Raw genomic sequence first — 18,513 nt, 5'->3', positions numbered from 1 at the left:
GTGTTTTCCTCTTCTGGTGCTTTGCATCTCTTTGGTGGACACTTACATCACACACCTCTTCCACTTTGTTGCGTTTGTGTTATTGATACACTACCTTTTCCATCTCTGTAATTTTTAGTAGGTTACGATGTAAATGGTCCTAAAACACACGGGCTATAAATATGACACCTAGTCATGGAGGTCAACAGTAAAACAAAATTCCTTATAAGGCCTGACACAGATAACAGCGGGAGATAAAGGAAACTCACTAAGGCTGATATGATCCTTTAATCCTCTACCCTCAGCTGTAGCCTTTGCCCCATAGCAAGGACAAAATCCCATTCCCCTTCTCTGCCTTCCCAGTTTCTATCATCATGATGACATCACCTGTGTGTATAAGCGTGTACTGTATGTGTTTGTTTCACAACCGCACTGCTTCTCTCGACTTACAGATAAAAAGGAGGCTGACTTCTGAGGGTCGTATGGTGCGTGTGAAGTCCTTTAAGCTGCTGACCTCCTCACTTTCAGATGAGACGCCTTTGGATTCTTTCACGCCGTCTTTCTTCTTTTCTTTCTCTTTCGCCTTTTGTTTCGAAAACAAGACTCAGGCCGAGTATTGTGGAGGGTATTAAATGCCCCCTCGCTCTCCGTCTTTGTCTTTTGCTCTTTTTATCGCCTGCCTATCTCTCACTCTCTCTCGCTGTCACCCATCTCACTAAACCAGGGTGACATGACCAGTCCTGGGTTGCTATGGTGACAGTCCCACTGGTACGGTGGCAGTGGCGCTGGCAGTGTGGAATGGGTCTGCGGGCGTGCCTGCAAGTGTGTAGCTCTGCGTTTCTGTTCTCAGAGGTGTGAGTTGTCAAGTGGCAACAGTGTGTGTAGTTATGCATGTTGTCATCAACCACTGAGCGTGTGTATAGCCTCATGTTTGTGTGTAATTTATTTTATTTTTTAATTTTTTTTAGATGTGTGCGCGTGCAGGCGCGTTGCTTTGCGGCCTCCTGCAGATGTTCTCTGGCCCCAGTGCCTCCTGCCAGCTGCTCCGCCCCCCAAGAACACACACATGCACACACACTCCTCTTAATTAAGAGCCCTGTGCCATGGTGGGCGACTCAACGGGGGCATGATGGCGCACACATCACAGACACTCACCAGAAGGGCTCAGCGTAGTGTGTCTATGAGCTGTTTTTTGTGTGGGTCGATGTATGTGTGTGTGTGTGTGTGTGGGTAGATGATCCACCGGTGTTGCCCTTGAAGCCCTGTGGTCGTGATAGCGATGGTGGTGGTGGTAGGTAAACAAGCAACTAATCAGGCCTATGTGTCTAATCCACACACTCCACCAGGCACCACAGGCAGGGATAGTGACACCGAAAGACTTTCTCCTCATGTTCCACATGCAGTTTAGAGGCAGAGGAGGAGGAAACTGGGACAGCAGGAAGAGGAGGAGAAGCAGGGGTCGCAGTCAGGATTTGGCTGGAGATTGGGGCGAGAGCGGAGGTGGAGTAGAAATTTTCAGATAGTTTAGATCAGGAGAGGAGGAGGGAGAGCGGAGAGGCAACAGCGTGTCAGTTGTGGTACTTGTGGCTTGTGGACTTCGGCTGAGATAGTATTTTATGAAATTTAACCAATATAAATCCAATTTAGAGTATTATAAACAACTGCTGCTGTTGGATGAGAAATAATCATTGTTTGTCAAGAATTTTGTTAAACATTAATCAAGCTAATCTAGCATTAGCAGCTGGAATAAACTGACTTTTATATTTAATTATCAGAAAACAATTTAATTCAAGCTGCATGCTACAAGCTTACTGAGCTTCAATAAGAACAGCCAGTGGCTTGGAGAGATCACATTAACCGGAAAACTAAAGTTTTTGAGGTAACGATAATTAGCTGGGTGAAAGAAAATGATGTGAGGCAGCTTCGGATGAGAAACCTGCTAGCAGTTGCTGCTTTTTTTATATTGATCTTTTGCTACTAAAAAAACCCACCAGGGACATAAAGGCCTCTATGTAAGCTTTGTTAGCATCATAGCTAAAATAAAATCCAGGTATTTTGCTGACCCAGAAACCAAAATGGAACCTGGAAGTAGAGTTGTGTGTGCATTGCACTAGTTTAAAGCACTTTTTTACAATTATAATTTATTTATTTCATGACACCTGTGCTGATGCACAAGGTTCCAGCAAAAATAATGCACAAAAAATATAAATAAGTAAATAAACATTTAAGGTTTAGTCTGTGAGTCAGGCTTTCCCAGAACAAAATTAAAAATCACCCTTCAGAGTTGTGAAATCATGCCTCGTGATAATATAAACTGCTGTGGAGTTTTTGGGACTCTAAGAAGTATTAAACATAACAGATCAGCTGCTCAAATGATTTTTGCTTAAGGAATTTCATTTTTCTGGTGGCTGAAAAGAGTTGAGTTTTGAAATATTGCAGAAAAGCTGCAGTCACAGAGAAGTATTGGTCTGTATACTATGTATACAACATTATTGTATGTGTATTGTATGTGTATTGTATGTGTATTCAACATTATGCACTCCACACTGTATATAAATGCCACTTGTTTTGCACATATTCAACTCTGTATATTTTATATATTTTATTATTATTATTATTATTTATTTATTTATTTATTTTTTTTTTTACTATTTAATTTGTAAAAATGTGTATACACACACACACACACACACACACACACACACACACACACACACACACACACACACACACACACGTAGGAAAATATTTAGTATACACATCCAGAAATGCATACACTATTATATATTGTACATATATTTATTAGTTTCAGGTTGGCCATTCTTGTATTTTGCTCATTTGTGTTGTTGTGTTTGCACATCTCTGTTGCTTGTGGGGCTCGCACACAAGAATTTCACTCGCATGTGCTGTGCCAGTGTGCCTGCACATGTGATGTGACAATAAAAGTGATTTGATTTGATTTGATTTGATTTGACCTCTAAACAGAAAACACTGCTTGCGATCTTGCTGTGTTTTTATTGCATCCAAGTCACATATGAAATCCTAAAGTAAGCCTGATTAAAAATGTTACTTTTAATATTTGCACTTGATTTTTTTGTTTCTCATATTGTCCAGACTGCAAATGGCCTGTTTGGATGCCAGGAACAGCCAAATCAGTCCTTTTAAGCACTGCTATATGATAGTGTGACACTTAATTGGTATTTAACTGATATTTCTTGTAGTGGGAGGAGCTACTGATTATATAGATAGCAGTTGCAGTTAGGTATAGGCAAGTGAGGCTTTGTGGAACACTGAAACATTCAACAAGCAGTTGTAATTGTTGAAATTGTATTGCGGTTTTGGAGCAAACAGACATCCATCTCCACGGCCACACATCTATGATGTTATTCTGTGTAACAGTGATACAGACCAATACGTGCAAACGAGGGTTCTTATTATTCCAGGCCATCAATAATTAAGATCAACATATATTTTGGAGAAATCCCCATACAGCAAAGCAAGCTGTGACTGTAATGAGGTGCGTTTCAGCAAATACTAGTTTCCCACTGTTGTGTTAACATACGTGAGGCTGTTTCAGTTGCTTAGTAATTTAGTGCAATGCACAATAAACCAATTTGTGAAATAAAATGTGCCGGGGAGAGGCTGCTGTGTTTATTGTGACAACTATATATTGTAGGTTTTTTGGATTTGTGAATGTTGCCTGCTTTGTAGTCAGGCTAAGTGCAGGTCCCATTAGTTTTTGTGAAAGATGTCTCGTTTGTGGTGGAATTAAGTGCAAATTAATGTGGTTAAATATGCAGTTTTCTTTGGTCTTTCTTTGTGTTTGCTTGTTTGTTTGTTTTTGTTGTTTTTTTGCAAACCTGCCCTGTCTTGTAAAAAAATCCTCAAAGTTTGGATGTATTTGGCGATTTTTACCTCTCAGCAGTAACTGCCCATGGGAAATTCTCATCACAGGCACACGGGTGGGCAGCGTGGACAGTTTGTGAACGCAATTACTGTGGAACTAGTCGATTTACGGGCTTCATATTTATACCGTAGGTGTATCTACTTAAAATCTTGGACAAATTTGAATTTCAGTGACCTTGACCTCAAGGTCAGAAGATTTCTGAAAATACTGTGAATGCAGTAACCTGAGAACAAGGTGACGTAGGATTTTGAAATTGATACCATAGATGTATCTACTAGGAGACTGAGGGGTAATACTGCAGTTGCCAGTGATTTTTAGTTTGTGTGAATTTAGAGAGTCAGCAGGTTTGCTCTACCCACTATCAAACAGCCCTAGAAGCAGCAGGTAAGACAACTTTTGAGGCGCGTAAAGTGCCGTTGGTATTTGAACCATACTTCGGGGAGTATAGCCTTGCAGAACTGTTTTTGTTCTCTACTTTAATTATTGTTCTTAATTTGAGTCTTCTTCAGTTTGTCCAGATAATCTGCACTGCACTAATCCACTGCTGTGAAGAAAACAAGCATAAAAAAGATCAGACCCATTTAAAAGCCTTCTATTTCTGCCTCTACTGCTCAGAGGCTCGCTTTAAAGAGTAAAAGACTTAGTTATGCCAGGGTAGTGCCTCTGTCAGAGCCAAACGGTTTACCAATAATATTTGATGTTTGATCACAGTCAAAGAGGTGAGCAACATGATGTCGTGTCATTTACAGCTGCCACATGTGTGGGTTTTTCATTAAACTTCTCTGTTTATGCTTTAGAATGAAACATGGAAGGTTGGCAACATCAGTTGGTAGTAAAACAGATGCTGAACATCTTTCTATTTTTTCCTACCAATGCCTCTAAGTCCATAAATCAATTAATTTGCTTGAGTCAGACTGGTGGAACCTCACTTGTGTATTTTTTTACTTGCTTTGACTTTGCAGTCAAGTGATGATGTAATTATAATAAAGTGACCAAAAGAATCTTCGTTATTTAATTGATCTGCTACTTGTTCAACTGATGTATGTTTGACACTGTGCCCTCCGTCCTTCCTCTTTAGTGTTTGTCTTAGTTTCATCTAGATTTACCGCTGCTGTAATGCTGCTCCTCATGTTCCTTATTATCGCTGTGATTTTCCCTCTGGTCTCCTTTAACTCATCTCTCTCTCCAGTGTTGCTTTTTTTTTTCTCCCCCCCTCTTCTTTCTCTCCCTCCTCTGCTCTGTCATCTCCTCTCCTCTTCTTCCTAACACACCCGGACACGAAAGAACACCGTGGATAGTTAATAATTCTCTAATTTCCGCTCTTCACGGTGTGTAGAAGGTGTCGCAGATAACCTGATTTATCAGACAGCTATTAGAATGTGAATCGGGGGGTATTAAAGCAATGGACATTAACGTGCACATTGTTTAAACAACGCCACGGGACTAATGGATTTCAAAATGAATTTGTCAACACCGTTCTCTGTGAATATAATTAGTCAAATGAGATCAAAGCGGTGGAGGAGACCAGAGGAGGAGCTGGGAAGCAGTTTAAAGGAAGTCATATATGCAGACGCTGCAGCAGGAAGCTATGGGGAATTCTCTCTCTGTGACTGTGATGTGTGTTGGGTTATGCTCATGGAGTAATGCGATTACCTGTAGATATGTTAAGTATGAGGGGGAAAAAAGCCCATTTTTACCCCGAGGGATCCACTTTATGAAGAATAGGCAACTTATTAGACAATCCAAATATCAAATCAAATATAGATTTAACTGCTGCCATGTCATTACATTCTGGGATTGACAGTCTGTATTGCTGCCAGTGTCTTTAATTCTTCTTTTTAGCATCACATCAAAATGAGTGAATGAATCTGAAGCAGGCAAGATGTTTATACTTGTCAGAAGAAGACAGCAAACAGGAAAAAGTCTGCGTATTAACATAACGTTATAATCACAAGGCATCTTAAACTGTAAGGATGCTGATATTCTTTCATTTTATTTTATTTGTTTTTTTGACTACATTTTGGAAGCCCAATGTACCTTATCTATGTGCTCCATCATCAGCGTGTCACACTTCTGCACTGAGTGGCACATTTCCTGCCTACTCCAAACTATAGTTGATCTGCCCTACACACATAAAACCAAATGCGTATTAATCTAAAGGTTAAGTTTGCATTTTGTGCTCCTGTTTGAGTAACTACAGTACTCTGGCATGTAATAAAAATACTAGAAATTATGTTTTTCTGTGTGTTTTAACATAAACACACTGATAACTGAGCGGATTGTCTTCCACACAAGCTGTTTTAGCTTGCCCAGAGTAGCTGTACATATGCAAGCCGCTTTGCAACCCATATCTGCCCCAGTGCTGTATCCGCAATATCTGTCCTCACTGATGCCTGCATGTTTGTTTTGGGTCTTGCAGTGAGCCGTGCTGTTAAAGAATAGATGGAGCTCGGGAAGGGTTTCAGAGGCAGGAAACAGGAGGACATCATTGCTAGCATATGAAAATAAAATAATTTGCTTCTCTTTTCGAGACTTTGTAGTTGATTTTCCTGCTGTGTTCAAAACATGAAATTTTGCCATGCAGGGGATTGAAACAGCACTGATAACAAACAAACCGCAGCAACAAAAATTTTTATTTTATCTGTGAGGGCAATTTCAAATGAAGATGTGCTTTAATGCAGAGTCACAAGGGGGATTTCATGCCTCAAAATGTAAGCTTCTTGTAAAATTAAATTAGATGCACGCTGGGATAGAGAAAACAGAAACCACTAAGATACTTGTTAACGGGCCACGCAGACTTTGGCACAGAAGTCTCCGGCAGTCACGATACAGCAAGTAAACAGTGGTGATGGCGCTTGAAATATCTGTTTGTTTCAGCATAACTTACGTCGACTCGTTGCCTACAGAATTAAACGTCTTCCTTTTCTAGCTTCGCATTTTCATGTTGCGGCTCCACTGTATGTCTACCCTCTCCTGGATTGCTATCTCTGCATGTAGGCGTGTGGCACCGTTTGGATTTGCACTCGTTTTGAATAACAAGAAATTTCAAGTCCTGCAGTACCCACTGATTGACAGAAATGTTTAACTTGCTAGTAAAAAAAAATTGCTTATGAATTTCAGAAGTAATGTAGGAGCTGAGAGAAAAGCTGGAGCCCACACACCACAGAAAAACAAGGATATTTCTCTAAAGTGGACATCTCCATTGAAGGAAGCGTTTCAGAATTGAACTTAAACCTCTGTGTCTGATTCCACCATGAGGGGAGAGCTGGCCGCTGAGCAGACATGGCGTTGGGTTGAGGTGGAGGTGGGCATGTGTGGAGGGGGTAAATCGGTACTGCTTGAATGCTAATATCCCACTTTAGAAGTCAACCCACCTCTCCATCCCCACATCTCCTTTGCTCTGTCTCTCTCTCTGCATCTTTCCCTCAACTCTGGTTGCTGTCAGTCTTCACTCATCTACCTTCTTTTTTTCCCATCCTTTTTTTGTCACCTCTCCCACTCCTCCCGACAATCTTCTCTCCTACTTCCCCACTCTCCTTCTTCTCTCCCTGCACTAGCCTGCTCCAGGCTTTACATCACCCACGCTCCCTCTCTCCTCTTCCTTCTATCTGACTCTCCATCCTTCTCACTCATCAAACTGCCTTCTCCCCAAGATCTCTCTCGTTGCCACACTTTTAAAACTTTTTTAAACCTCTTTCTCTCTCTCTCTCTCTCTCATACACACACACACACACACACACACACACACACACACACACACGTTTGCGCATTCTTGACAAAGCCAGCTAATTACAGGCAAGTGTCCACTCCAGCCCTTCTTAAATACCGAGCTGATTAATGAGACGGAGGTGGAGGGCCAGGAAGTCTCACCCTTTGTGGGTGGTGGATACACACCCCTGTCTCTAAGCAGTTCTCTCTCTCACACACATGCACACATGCACGTACTGTACACACCTTTCCTTTTTTCTTTCACAGTCACATATGCAAATCATCAGCCATGTGAAGCTTCCTTACAGAAATGTTGATATCAAAATTTTATGGCTTATCTCCTCCCTCGTGTGTTTTAACCTCTCCCCTTCTCCATCTTCATGTCTTTGTGGCAGCCCACTGACTTCTGGTGGATTTTTTTTGTTTGGGGGGGGGGGGGGGTGTAACAACTCCGACAGAGAAGAGCTAAGAAGCGAGAAACAGACAAAGTGTGAAGGGGATGGAGGGGGGGTCAGGTGTAGCTGGGGCCTCCTCTGAAGTCATGTCGGCTCATTTTCTCTGCGGCGGCTCAGGCACGACTCACTGTCGGCTCAAAATGGCCTCCGACACATCTCGATGTCTGATTTGTGTGTGTGTTTGACCCTGAGGACCGTTGTGAATTCTGCAGGAGCAAGGAGATGGAGTGCAGCTGCTGCTGCTGCTGAATGCTGACACACGTGCAGAGCTGAAAAAAAAGCACGCACACATACACACACGCACAGTCACAATCTCGACTGGGTCAGTCAGGTTCAAAGCATTTGTATTCATGGAAGGTTTTGCATTGGCTCCACCACCTACAGTGTTCCATCTAACTGTGGGACGTGGCTTTTTACTTTCACACTCAGAAGACCTTGGACTGTGTTGGAGTGTGTTTATGGCTGTATTTATGGCAGTATGGTGCTACCTGAGTGAATACACCTGGCTGAATGCATTTTTCCACTTGGATCATCCTTGAAAATACTTGAGGGCGTGTGTTTTGACGCTCAAATTGACCCCCCTGACACACCAACTTATGCTGTACGTGTCTCAATCTCTCGCCTAATACACCTCTGTCCCCTGCACAATCAGATACCTCCATGTACATTCACACATGCTTAGCTCTGTTATCTCATACTAAACTGTATAAAATCTAGCATAAAGACAAACTGACTGAACACAAATTACAAGTTGTTAACACTATAATTCTATGTACTAAGCTAAAATTGGTATTTAATTTCACCTGGGCCTTTGTGAAACTTTATAAATTCCCTTGTCCCTAGCAAGTGGGCTGGAGACAGCAAGATCTGATTACCAGTCCTGCTCTGTAAAATCGTTACTAAAATAGGACAGAGGGATGAAGTTGGCTAAAATGTCTCAGCAGTAACACAGTGAGCCAAAAGAAATTTCAGAAGACATCAGGATGAATGTGCTTGAAAAACATCATCCTGTGAAGGCTTACAAAGAAATTTCTAATGCTCCGGGAGTCCTCAGAGCACCCGTGGTGGAGCTTATGTACAAATGGAGAAAACTAGAAGAAATGAAGCGTGATGTGTTCAACCATCCAAAGTAACTCCAAGCAAAATATCCAATGAGCAACACTATCCAAAATAACACAGAAGCACTGTTGAACTGTTGAACTGCAACTGGGTTACAAAGGAAAATAATAAGAGTAAGTTGACCTCTGAATCACTCAAAATGAATACAATTTAAGTTCTGGAATTATTAGTAAAATGTGGACTTGAGCCTTTTTGAGATCCAATTGGTATTTGGTGCTTTTTACTTTACAAACTCGAGTTTGCTTTTCACACAGAATGTCTCTAGTGAAATTATGTTTGATGATGTGGTACAGTGGTGTGTGAGGCAATCATAATTGGAGATTATTCATCCGAATTTCAGGAGCAGGACCACGCCTCCAAACATGCTCCTTCCGGTTGTCATGTATATAGGTTCCCCCAGTTCATTCCCGTTTACGTGCCCCAGCCTCCCTCCCGCCTTGTATTCAAATCTTTAACTTGTTCATTTCTATTTAGTGCATGGGGGATCTGCCAGGCCCGGGAGCCATCGCCAGTCCGCTTCGAGGCATTCCCCAAACCGCAGCTCAGTTCACGTCAAAGCATTCACTTTTACCTACTAAAACGCTGTCAAACCTAAAATGAGGACATGGGTCCACACCGTAAAAAAAAAATCCTAAAAAGTTTGTTGCCCTAATTTTACATGGAATTTTGCCTTTTTCAAGTGCTTTTAAACATTAAATTAGGAACATTTTAATGTGATTAAACAATGAAATTACCTATAAACAAGGTCAATGAATGTGGCAATATGAATAAAAATACTTAAATGTACAGAAATATACAGTTAACAGTTGGTTTAAATAATAATGGATTGCATTCATATAGCGCTTTTTGAGACCCTCAAAGCGTTTTACAATTCCACTTTATAATTCCCCTCTGGCCATCACCAGTAGGTGGTAGGTGAAGTGTCTTGTCCAAGGGCACAATGACCGAGAGTGTCCGAGCCGGGGCTTGAACCGGCAACCTTCTGATCACAAGGCCAACTGCCAACTGCCAAAAGTTTATAAGAATCATTTTATATATTTTTCCATAGCATTACATTTGAATTTAACAGTTCAATCTTTCAAATAACGGACAAATATTTGTGAAATTCTGATACATTTGTGAATGTATTTTAACAATCTAAATGTGCAAATGTACAGACAAATACATTTAAAAAACAAGAAAATTATGTTTTATTACATTTACAGTGATTTTACGTTAATTTACATTTGAAATGTAAAATCACAGTCTATTGATGTAAATTTAATGATATTCTAGAAGAATACACAGTAAAATACTTTTATATTACAATTTTGTTTTTACAGTGCAGTTGGTGAAGTAAAGTCGATTTAGCCCAGATACAGGTTTCCAAGATAACAGTAGTTAGCCAGTTATTTCATGCTACTGTAGCAACAAATGTGTTTAATTGAAGGTCACATTTACTTACAAACTCTCTCTGGCTACCTAGTTAGCATGACAAATAACTGATGTGACTGCTGTGCTGATGTGTGCACGAGCACAAAAGCCTTAGCTGAGAAGTTAGGCAGGAACAGGCGATTCTGCATCTTATTGCACTGATATTAGCCATAAGTTATTATTACAATTATTACAACTTTGTCAATTATTCCAACTTGATGCTAGCAAGAAGCTAACACCACCCGACCTTCTCAACTTGTGAGCTAAACTGGTGCCCTCCAGTCTATATTTTTAATACTATTTTATTTGTAAGCCTCTTCAAACTATCATCTTATATACATGCCTGTTATATGCCAAAACATCCTGTAATTATGATAGTCACACATACTCTAAGGAGTATTTAAGTGGAGATTGTATAGTTCCAGTCATTTTCCCCCTCACCCCCTCCTCCCTTCGTCCTTTCCTCACTTGTTACTTTGTTCCCCCCTGAACAGCTTGACGTTAATTCCCAAAGATATCTCCATCACAAACTTGCTGAAGTGATGGTGTCAGCCTTTAAATGCTGACGTGACTCGATGCGATTGTCTTTTTGCAAGTTCCTGACACGCAGTCAGAACATGCATGAATGCACACCAAGGAGTCTCTCTTATAATTGAGATGAAACAAATATGAACTCTTAATAAAACAAGCTCTGTTGCCTCCTGCAGAAAAGTCATTCTCTTCACTTGTGGTAACAGCAGCTTTGCACTGCTTTTTGAGCTGCATTTCCAAACTGTCCATTCTAATATTTTCACACTCTTGATTCCATGTTGACAGACAAATTTTCCTCCTTCCCCTTCATGTTAAGATCATGGTATACAGTCAGTGGTCACTTTCTAAGTCACATCTTGCTAGTACTAGGCTGAACTCCCTACATTAATTCCTCTGGAAACGTTTAACATAGAAGCCATTTAAGTACAGAGAACTCATTGTCATGTTCGAGAAAGCAGTTGGAGATGATCTGACTTTGTGACATTATCCTGCTGGAAGCAGCGATCAGAAGAAGGGTGCACTGTGGTCATAAAGAGATAGACATGGTCAGCGTCAGCCACAATTCTCAGTTCGGCTGTGGTGTTTAAATGATGCTCAGCCAGTACAATAGGGGCCCAAAGTGTGCCATTACACCACCAGCAGTCTGAACTATTAATGCATGGCAGGATGGATTGATGTTTCTGCTTTCTTTATGCCAAATTCTGACTCTACCATCTGAATGTCAAAGCAGAAGTGACGACTGAGACCAGGCAACATTTTTCCAGTCTTCTATTTTGTTGAGTCCGTGTGAACTACAGCTTCCTATTCTGAGTTGAGCAGATCAACACGTGGTGTTCTCTTCTCTGACCATAGTCATGGTTATATAGATCAGTGCTTTCTGAGTTCTTTCAGCATATTTTGGTGCTTTTTAAATGATCAGTAGCATCTTAAAGCATCAAAGCTCGGAGATTCTGAGCTTTAAAATTGATCAGTTTGAGCAGAAGCTAAGTTAGATTCTCCTGATTTCGCTGGTGATGAAATTTAGGGAATTGAGACAAAAAAAAATAGCACGATGTGGGGTTACTGAGAAAAACAAACTCATAGCTCTTTAATTCTATGTGATGATATTTTATTGGACCATAGTATTACTGAACACACCTTAAACTTTAAATCAGCAATAACCTCCTCAGCATCATCTTTTGGCCTCGTTTTCAGTGTGGAAAGCCAAATTGGCTCAGGCAAGAGGAAAGTCTGCCAGGGAGATCTTTCTCTTGTTCTCATGAGGTTGAAAAAAAAAATCACATATGTTTTATTTATTTATATTTTTCTGTTTTGCGTTTGTTCCGTGTCACCTTGTTCAACAATTCACTAACTGTGGTTAGAAATAGTTTGACAAAACAATCTTAACTCAGGAAAGAATTTTAATAAATGACATTTCTTAGTTTTCCTTTTTTTCTTCACTTTGGTTCAGAAGACTTAGCGCACTGTACCTGGAGTGTATTTTTTAGCCAACAAACAAATAAACACACAATTAAGGTTTTTCTGGGTAAAACCTGAAATGAAACTGGCTCCAAGTTTTGCTTTTGCATGTCATCAGTCTGAAAGTGAAATGCAGTATTTCTGGATTGGCAGTTCTAGTCAAATAAATGGCTCTAGCCCAGTATTTGATTCCTATTGTCTCTGTCTCCTGGCTTTTAGCAAGGTCTTGGTTTGAGGTGAAACTCATTTGTGGCAATTGAAAAGTAGCGCACAGGGGAGAATAAAGAATCAGTGCTTATATATGGGATGTAGCAGGTTGACCTGGCACGGCATAGCTCAGCATGGCACAGTATGGCAGGCTCCAATGAGGCTTCACCCTCCCAAGGCTCCATCCCGCCTGAGCTCAACACAATCAGGCCTCCACAGCGAGACCGACTGCAGGTTACCATGACAACCCGGAGGCACTGCCTGCATGGGACAAAGGCTGGCAGGTCCTGTGTGTGTGTGTGTGTGTGTGCGCGTGTGTGTGTGTGTGTGTGTGCGCGCGCGCGTGTGTGTGTGTGTGTGTGTGCGCGCGTGTGTGTGTGTGTGATTGAGAGACAGAGTGAGTGATGTGTGGCAGAGCAGGCGCGGCCCTCCTGGGGCCCTCATTCGTTTGTCTCTCGCTGAGACCACAGGAGCCCTGATGCTGCAGAGATGGAGGTGGTGGCGGTGGATGGGGTGGGAGAAGAGGAGGGGCGATGGGAGGGGGCAAGCCAGCAAAAAGCAACTGATGTTGAGAGACTATGATGAAAAGATGCAAAGAAAGGTGTAGTGTAAGAGAAAAGAATAAGAAATCAAAAGGACGGCAGTACAAACGGATTTGGTGGATTGGATTGTTCTGCCCCCAGTCACTCGTTCACTCATTCATCAATCATGTGCGAAGCTTCGTCGTACAAAACACGGGTCTTGACAAAAGTTGATTTTAAAAAATGGACTTCACCACTACACTCTGGCAAATTAATTGCACCAATTAGTGGAGCACTCAAAATTCAAAATTTTAATAACCTGTCTACCACACAGCAAGTTGCAATGACTTGAAACAGCACTGCTTTACAGAATGTAATAAAATAAAAAGTGCACTTATCCAATGCACCAGGCATTAAAAATGAGGAAGCGATCTCTTTAAGCATATTGGGGTTGATCATTAATTGTCTCAGTTCCTGACGCACATTTGCTCTCTGCCTTGTATTCATTGAATTTTCCTCTACATTTTGGAATTTGATATTTTCATATAAACACCATTAAGTGGACTTTCACTTGTTAACCTCAGAGGGTCAGAGTAAAATGTGTTCTGTCTATGCAGCTCCGGCATATAGTCTGTGCCCACCACTCTGTATAAGTGAGCTCAGAGACAGGAACTATGTTAACTTTGGAGATGACTCAGTTGATGTCAGTCTGCTTCTTAGAAATGAGTCATCACATGAGTTTGTGTTCTGAACATACAGCTTGTATAGACAAGGAGAAACATCACCTTTGCCTTCTCAGACCTTCACTGAAGTACAGAAAATAAGAAGTGTTAAGAATTACAGGATACAGTCATTGTAATAAGAAAGCGCAACCTCTTTTATTTAAGACACGGCAAAAAATAATCTGGTTCTTGGTAGGTTCTATAATTTTTTTCAATAGAACCTCAGATGAACAACGTTGACATGTTACATGTGATAATTTAACAATAATGGACAACCAGTGTGTGAGTTGACAATTATTTAGTTACATCCAGGTGCTGCCTAATCAAATGCAGTGATTAACTATGTGATCATTTCTGTAAAAGCAGATGTTTTGGCAGTTTGCTGGTCTGAAACATTCAGGTGTGTGTTCACACGATGCCAAGGAGCAGAACTGAAAACAATGATCCCACTCACAGCAGCACATCTACAACAGAATGGTTTTGGGGGGGGAGTAACAAGGTGTTGCAATGGCCCAGTCAAAGTCCAGAGCTCAACCTGATTGAAATGTTGTGGCAGGACCTTAAGAGAGCTTTGTAGAAAAACAAATGCCTGCAAAGCCTTTTGTTAAATAAATAAATGAGAAGATGTGCATCACCACAGATGAACATCGTGTTTACATATGTAAATCCTTAGTATTGACAGAGAGCGCACGTTCTTTTTGACATGACTGTAAGTACCATGATATTGACTGACTGAGAAATTGAGGTCTGTGCTGATCTAATATAAGAAATACACTTTTAACCAGAAAAATTACTTGCAAAACTAAATCCATCATATTCTTTCTGTTTTCTTTTCCAGGTTTAGATCACACAAACAAGGACCTAAAGAAAAACTTTGTGAGTAAACTCAAAATCAATGTGCCTTAAATGAATTTGAGCATTATCTTAGAGGCTTTTCTCTCAGCTAGAGTTGCTTCTCTGTTCGTTAAAAGATGAGACAATAAAAGTTTCATATAGTTATAAAGCTGCGAGGCTGGTGTTACACTGGCTGGCCATAAAGCATATGTGAAGTGGCAGCGTTGTTTGCTCCTGCCTTGTCATTTATAATCCTATAGGCAGTTTGAAGCGTGCAGGCCAACTTGTACTTTGTCACAGCAGATTGTCTGGCATGGATAAGCCTGGCTGCAGAGAGAGAGAGGGAGATACATAATTGCTCTCTTGTACAGTCTGCTGCCAAGACATCCTCCTCCCGTTATGCCTATATACACTGGCAAACAAGTCATTCAAACATGTTCACTTTTATGACACACACACATAAACCACACCGACACGCAGCAGCATCTCCTCAGTGACAGTGATTGCCGTCAGTCAGAAGAAAAATGTTGACAGTCTAATTCAAGTGCCACTATCGAGAGTTTTTTATGGGATTGCTTCATTTCCTGTCATGTCATCCTGATGTTTTGTGTTGAGGGTTATGCTGTCGTACACTACTCCGCATTTGTTTTCTGTCTCGCTTTTCCAGGAGGCCCGTGCCAGTTTTGACCTGCGTGCATCTCACGATCCCATGCCTGTCAGAAATGAGGAGAATAGGTAATGACTCCTGTCCTTTTACTCTTACCTCTAGATATCCGATCCCTATATTTCTCCCTTCCAAAACCAGGAAACTGATCAAACGTCGTGTATAGTGGCCCTAACGTGAGACGCAAACATTCAAGCTAAGCAACCGAGCTAATTCTTGGACCTAAAACTAGCTTAACTGGCTGCAACAAGCGACAGCTGTCCTCTCACAGAGAAAGAATCAGTGGACGTTGGTTAGAATGTGAGAATCTTGAGTTTGCCTGTCTGAAATCAGAGATCTATCATGTTACACTGGAAGTCTGCTGCTGTCATTTCATGAAAAAGCTTAACTGACTAACTGTAGCTCAAGACATGATATCAAGGTCAATTTCTCTTTTTGCTAATTAAAGATTTCAAAACTAAATCGTTGCACGTGTCTGGTGTCAACCTACAACATATTACCTGTTTTTTTCATGCTTTGATTATTGGAGGTGAGACATCCAGTATCTTAGTGTTCTTTTCTGACAATGTGAGCCAATCATATTGAGGAGATGCCATAATTACTGCGTGTGCTCAGGCTAAAACCCCTCCCCAAAAAAGAAAACGCTCATCTCAGCTTATTTAGTCTCTGTATGTGGCTAACATCTTATTCCCCCTCTGTCTCAGTCACGGTACCCATTGTGCAGGGGAAGTTGCCATGGAGGCCAACAACTCCTACTGTGGTGTGGGCATCGCCTTCAATGCCAGGATTGGAGGTGAGGAAAACAATACAGCCTTAAAAAGACCGTAGGAGGCAGTGCATTGTGGGTGTGCTGCACTGGCCAAAACGAGGACATGGCATAAGAAGCAGTTTTTAAAACACTTGTTATACTACATTGGTGCTATATTATTATTATTATTAATAATATTATTCGTTTACTTGATGAAAAATGCATGCTTTGTGACTTTAGGACAGCTGTGCAGCTCTATTGGTAAAGACAGAAGAAAGGGTTTTTTAGTGGTGCTCAGTATACCTTTGGGGATTGACAGTAGGGCCAGCACCTTATCTAACAGAAATCTATTCATTTCTGACCAATTATAAACCACTAGTTTTTACAAAAAAAGAGGAAAGGAAATAATTTTAGCACAATGCTGTGATTTTTCTTTGCCTGTGGTTAAAACCTCTTTGGAGGAAAAACCCTGCATGCATAATACACCTGCTCTAACTTTACAAGGTCTCACTTACTTTATTATGAAATGATAAATAATTCAAACTCACCTTTACTGGCAGAAACTCGAAAGTAACAAATATTCCAAAAACCAAAATATCACATCCACATGCTGAATTACTTTTGAGAGAAAAGAAAAATGCTCGGCATCATTTCCAGATGCAAATGGAAATGATGCTGAGTAAAACGGTTGATTTTATGTTTGGTTTAGGTGAAAATTAAAATGTCGAGCAGAAACACTGTAAAATGTGGCAGAAAATCTCAGGAAATCGTGCCAAATTTTCACAGTGAAGTTTTCCTTGTCGGTATAAATTTTCAACGCCTGTGTATATATTTACAGTGAACATGGCTTTAGGTTTATGCGAATACAGGTCACTACATATTGACTGGGTGCTATTCAGGCATGCTGCCCCTATTTAACAGCTCATTTTTTAGTGTAATGGCTTTTTTAGTGTTGGTAGTAACATCGGAAAAGGATGAATGAACTGAATACATAAGATTGCCCATTTTCCCGTTGTGAAATCAAAGATTTTTACAGGGTTTACCAAGAGTGCTGTAACCCACAAGTTAATGAGGAGTACATAATGTGTTTGAATAAGAACACTTCCTGCAGCTCTCAGATCCTAAATGACTCAAACTGAGTTTAATGCAGCGATGGCATCAGCACGAAATAGAGAAAATGAGAAGAGGAATCCCTCAGTTGAACTCTGGCATTTGAACTCTGCTCTGTGATCTTTAATCTCTGACCCGTCCTCGTTTGTCACAGGCAGATGAGCGTCTCATGCAAAAAAGAGAGCGAAAGAAAAACAGTTTGACGGAGCGAGAGCACGAATTTCTTCCCACAGTTAGATTCGATTTTGCTTTGTTGGTTCCATTTGATTCTGACTCATAAACAGTCTGTATGGCACACAGGAGACGAAGGGGCAAGACCTGCATGAAAGATGCATGTTTTGACTTGAGCTGTCACACAGCTGGCTAAGTGAAGTTCTTTGCCTCTGTTTGTAGTGTTTGTATTGACGATTTGTGTTCTTGTTTTTCATCACAGTCACCACACAAACTTTTCAAAACCTTAGAAAATGTGCATTATTCCATCTGAAAACATGTATTTTTCATCTAAACTGACTGTACATGCAATAATAGATGCTAAGCTGAATACATGTGGTTCTTGGCTATGCCTCTCCAACGACCTAATTCTGAAAAGTTGCTTCGTCAGATATCCCAGCTCTTGAGCATATTAACATCTCAGCACAGAAACTCCATTTCTTAATGTAAAAAAACAACTCTTTAATGCTAGCCAGGTCTAATAAATAAGAAAGAGACTTTTTTTTCCTGTAAACCTTCCTTTACTCCACTGTCTCTAGTCGCTGCCATCTAATGACAGCAGTCTTTTGTTCTATCCACAGTCTCTAATTGGAGTGATGTTGTCAAGCTACAATTACAAAGGACACATCCACTGTTTAGAATTTATGCAACAAGCAGCAGAAACCTAAATGCACATCTGACTTGTGGTTTGGATTAATTACTGTATAGTTTCTACTGCAAATCAAAAAGAAAAAAAAATCACACATTTAATGCAATTAAAAATTTTCTCTATCGGATTCTTTCACAATGTCTGACCCTGTCACTTCAACTGGCCGTATTAGGGATTTGAGTTCTCCAAATTTAATTGCATCACAGGTAGACAGTAGCTGTGACGACCAACACGATAGTAGAGAGATTATTTGAAGTATTATTTCAAACATGACATTT

The 18,513-nt window shown here is 40.7% G+C and overlaps 1 protein-coding gene across 1 annotated transcript in view; it reads left to right on the top strand.

Annotated features, from left to right (window-relative positions):
• LOC113031917 (furin-like protease kpc-1) overlaps window positions 1-18,513 on the top strand; it is a 211,816-nt gene that overhangs the window by 111,084 nt on the left and 82,219 nt on the right. The window contains exons 6-8 of the mRNA XM_080308280.1: window positions 14,859-14,896; window positions 15,522-15,589; window positions 16,223-16,311. Coding sequence (XP_080164406.1) covers window positions 14,859-14,896; window positions 15,522-15,589; window positions 16,223-16,311 — 195 coding nt within the window. The remainder of the gene's footprint in view (window positions 1-14,858; window positions 14,897-15,521; window positions 15,590-16,222; window positions 16,312-18,513) is intronic.

Source organism: Astatotilapia calliptera, chromosome 11 (assembly GCF_964374335.1).
Source record: "Astatotilapia calliptera chromosome 11, fAstCal68.1, whole genome shotgun sequence".
Taxonomy (NCBI): domain Eukaryota; kingdom Metazoa; phylum Chordata; class Actinopteri; order Cichliformes; family Cichlidae; genus Astatotilapia; species Astatotilapia calliptera.
The sequence above is the reverse complement of the archived record's forward strand: the minus strand, read 5'-3'. Positions and strand labels throughout refer to the sequence as shown.